This window comes from Merops nubicus, unplaced genomic scaffold (genome assembly GCF_000691845.1).
Source record: "Merops nubicus isolate BGI_N331 unplaced genomic scaffold, ASM69184v1 scaffold17030, whole genome shotgun sequence".
Lineage (NCBI taxonomy): Eukaryota > Metazoa > Chordata > Aves > Coraciiformes > Meropidae > Merops > Merops nubicus.
Window position 1 is genome coordinate 22,562 of NW_008582358.1, and position 4,388 is coordinate 26,949.

General features: G+C 45.6%; 1 protein-coding gene across 1 annotated transcript in view; it reads left to right on the forward strand.

Moving 5' to 3' along the window:
* Positions 1 to 3,991: 3,991 nt before the first annotated feature.
* The window catches only part of COL17A1 (collagen, type XVII, alpha 1), a gene marked incomplete at its 3' end in the record, with an annotated part of 32,261 nt that continues 31,864 nt past the window's right edge, over positions 3,992 to 4,388 (forward strand). The window contains exon 1 of the mRNA XM_008937503.1: positions 3,992 to 4,046. Within this exon, the coding sequence (XP_008935751.1) occupies positions 3,992 to 4,046 (55 nt within the window). The remainder of the gene's footprint in view (positions 4,047 to 4,388) is intronic.

The following is a 4,388-nucleotide window of genomic DNA, read 5'->3' on the forward strand; positions in this document are numbered from 1 at the left end:
TTTTTCATCATAGAAGATTAGGAGGCACTGTAAGGTGTTTTTGAAGCTTTGTCACAATGTCAGAAAAGTCAATTCTGAGAATCAGTTTGAATCCTCTCTGCAGCAAGTCTAGCGATTTGAACATAGTGGCATAAGGTAAAAGACCTGTCTTCTTTTCCTGCCTTTGGACTGACTTGTAAAGTGACTTCAGGGAAGTTACTTGTCTTTCTGTGAAACTAGTTTCTTCATCTATGAAATGGTGACAGCAGCGCTTTCCTGTTCTGCAGTTTTTGTGTAATATCGCATTGTTTGTCTCCCTTTTTGTGCCAGAGGCAAGAAGCTTGTGCAGGTCAGAATGGCCTTGCGTTGGCCTGTTTTTCTTTGGGAAGAACAGTTAAGTAGGGACAGCGAGGACACATTGAACAGAAGGCACCTGGGAGTGTGAAGTGAGGTCTGGGCAGTGCTCCTGCTTGTGGTCTGGGAAATGACACATATTGGTGTCAAAGAAGCCAGGACAGGTTGTGGACAGAGCAGAATTTGCTTCCTACAGCACATCCGAACTTTGGTTGGGCATCAACCCTGCTTCTCTGGCATTAGCATCATTTCAGTGAGTCTACAAAATGAACAGATTTGGAAGCATGATTTGGTTGATTCGTTTCTGACTGTATTGGTTTTGGTAGAACAACTGGAAATTTGGTAGAATAACTCAGCTTTTAAAGCAGAGTGAGAAGATCAGATTCCTATACTGTAGGGCAAAAGAGAGATAATGGGACATTTTTAAACCAGTTCCATTAGTCCCAGGACAGTGGCACCTGAAAGGCTTGATTAAGAGACACCCTAGAGACGTTTGATATGATGTGAGACATGGCATTTACTGCTAACATAGTCAGTGACATGGTTTGGAGGCATCTACTGAGTCTCAGAGTATTCATGATCAAAGGCTTCCACCGACATTAAGTATTATTAATCTCAGCACCTGCTGGTGTCTTTCTCCTAATGGAGTGTCTTGCTGCAGGAGCCTTATTCGTGCAGGGAGGAGAGAACTGAAAGGATGTGCTGTGAGAGCTGCTGAAAGGATGTGCTGACATGAAAACTGGAAGGCCATTGTGGAGGAATAAAAGCATCTGAAACGTGCCTGCTTTCATTTTCCATTAAAATGTCTTTGTGTCTATTCCTCTCCCCTTTGAAAAATTTCTGTAATAAACTTTACCATTGCATCCAATACCTAAATTCTAAAATAATAAAAGGGGTTTGAATGCCATTTCATACTGTCCTCACCAGAGTGCTGCACTGCAGTTGGGTGGAGCAGGGGGTGCAGGAGGCACCCTGCAGTCAGGCACGTGTGGGAATCACAGATCTAAGCATACCTTGCAAAGCTGGGCAGCTATTACTGTCCTGCTTTTCAGTGCTGTACTCTGAGGATGCAGTGTGCTCAGGTGTGGCAGGGCTAGACCCCTCTTGGCTCCAAGTGCCAGTAAGGTCTGCAGGTTCCCTGGTTTTGTGGGTGCCACAGGCACACTACAGCCCCTGAGCTGATGTGAAAGTGGCCATAGGGTTGCTGTCCTACGGTGCCTACACTGTTTGAGAGCGATCCCACTTCACAAGTTGCTGCTTGTTGCTGAGAGATGATTGCAGGTGGCTCCTCTGATTCAACACCACTATTGCTTTGCCACAGACATAGCCCACAGCTGTGTCTTTGTGAATCCAGATAGGAGCTGGTGAGTCAGTCCTGGCAGATGGTGGAAATCCAGCTCAGTCAGCCTGCTGGAACCTGAGCTGGAGTTTGCATTCATCTGGCAAACATGCATGCAACAGATCAAAATGTACCATGTGCTGGGGCTGGGCTGTAGCATGTGTGGCTCCAAAGATGTGGTTTAACATCTTGTTGGGTTTTCTTGTTTGTTTGTTTGTTTTTAATTTATTGGAATCAGAGCAAGATATTCCCCTTTCTCAAGGGAAGGCAGAGATGCAGAAGACACATTTACTCCATGGTTGTGCTGGCCTCTTCCAGAATCCATGGTTGTCACCACTTCCCAATAGCAGAAAGGAAGTGGAGTTCTGGGACCACAAAGCAGTACAGAAGCAGTTTCCAAATACAAAGGTTTTCTCCCTGCCAAAATCACTGGCAAAGCCAACAGGGCTGACATCTAGACAACAGCTTCCAGTGTCTGTTTTTAGGGAAGGAGCTTGGAAAATGCTTTCACTGTTGATGCGGTGAGGAAGAGTGGCAGAGAGTTTCCTTTTGCTGGAGTGAATGACCAGGAACCCTTCCATTGCAAAGGCCTCCTTGCTGGAGGAGGAACTCTACCAGTGCATATAGCTCCCATCTTGCATATGCCTTGGAGTCAACACCCTGGATAAACCCTTGGAATCCTCAGTGTTAGCAAGCACTGTACAGGTGCCACCAAGGTTGTGTGAGGACTTGGCTGTGGCCTCAGGAGCCCCATTTGCAGAGCTGATTAGCCAACCTCTGGAATGGGTGCAGAGAGTGAGGACTGTGGGCACTCTGGATGTTCTCTGCAGACTTCAGCTGAGTCTTTGATAGGAGGCTTGACTGATACTGTGCCTTCTACACTCAAAACTGTTCATGTCCAGCTCTGGGAATAGCAGGAGCTGCTCAAAGACAGGACTGAGTCTGAACTTCAGACACTCCTGCAGATGCTGTGCTGCATCCTGCCTTGTGCCATTGTTTATGCATTGGCAGTACAAGCCTAACATGAAGAAGGCTACTTGGCAGACACTTTGCAGAAAAGTAAGTGGAATCATGAGGATCAAACTGGAAGCTGAATTGGACAATGCTGCCTTGGGTTCTGCCTCAGGTTCTGCCTTAAGCTGAACTCTAAAACTTGGAAGGAATTTTGCCCAAAGCTTTTTTTTTTTTTTTTGACTTGGCCTGTTAAGTGTGTAGTTTTTGCTACAGCTGGGCCTTTGATTTTAAGGAGGCGTCTTCAAATTCAGTGTTTTGGCCTATTATCACCTTGTGTGTAAATTAAAATCTCTTCTCATTGTTTGCAGCTGCACAAGATGAAATGTTATCTTAGGGAGACTTGGAGTAAGCAACTGTATATTTCCTTCTGACTGAAGTGTTTTCTCTTCTAGCAAATGTTTCTTTTCCACAATCATAACGTTTCTTTGCAGTATTCCTGCCTTGGCAGACAGTCATACCTCTGCAAGAGATTGTCATTTTGACTAGAGAGGGATCCAAGTCATGAAGAAGGGTATATACAACATTCACAGCACTGATTCCAATACTGTGTAGACTGACCTGAGCTGGCATTAAATTAGATCAGATTCCAGAGCTACAGGCAGGGCCTCCAAACTGTCTCTGCTCCATCTGTAAAGCAAGATAAACCGCTTTCTACCTTAAGTTCCTTGCTGCTGAAAATATGTTTTATAGGTACCTTCAATGGTTTTCTGCTTCACAAAAGTCAGTGCCGTGGCTTCAGCATCAGTGTACCCTGGGGAGGCACAGTATTCCTGTCACCACTGCATCCGTATCTCTGCTTAGGTTGTCCTGGCAGCACTGGCAGGGTGCAGGTAGCTTACTCCTGCATTTTTAGTCCTGGACTGTTGAGTCCTGCCCAGAGCAGATATGTGAGGCGTGGTGTTTGGATCCTGTGGTTTTGATCAAGCCTTTATAGGGGCACAGCTGGTGACCATAGTGTAGTGCCACAGAGCCTGGATATAAATTCAGCCTAAACTTCTCCAGCACTGAGCAGATTTGCTTTGGCTGCCCCTATCTCACCTGTTGGCTTTACAGCCCCTCCTGCTGTTTCAGCTCTGCTGCATTGTGCAACATCCAGTTTCATAGGCAAGTGGTACTGGTCTATTAGTAATTCTCACGTAGCTCTGGAAAGGCACTGTAAACTCCCTGGCACAGGTGTCTTACAGGCAGTCTAGGCCTCAGCTGAAGGGAGAAAAGTGGTGGGACTCGCTGGCTGCTGTTGTCCTCACCTGCTATTCACAGAGCTCTGAGAGCATTCCCTCTGCTTTCCCTGCAGGTGGCAATGACATGGAATCTGTGACAAGGAAAACCAGGCAAGATGGATCAGAAGTTACTGAAAGACGTAAGGAAAATATTTTTTATTTTTATGTCACACTCCAAAAATCCCAGAAGCAGATGCCAAGTTTTGTAAGGGATTGAATGCTGACCAGAGGTCCAGAACTAAATTCTGTGTCCATCCCTTATCTCACTGTTGAAGTCAGGATAAGGACTAGAATTGGCTGGGATCAACATTTAGAGACATGTAGGATGACATAGTTGTTTAATCACAGGTCATTTCTAGCCAGTAGTGCAGACATTTGGATCCTCTTCCTACCTCTGATATCAACGCCCTGCACGGCCTAGAAAATGTTCTTAAGATATCGTTTTTTGGATGCATGTAAAACAGAGGATAAGTTTCCTGCTG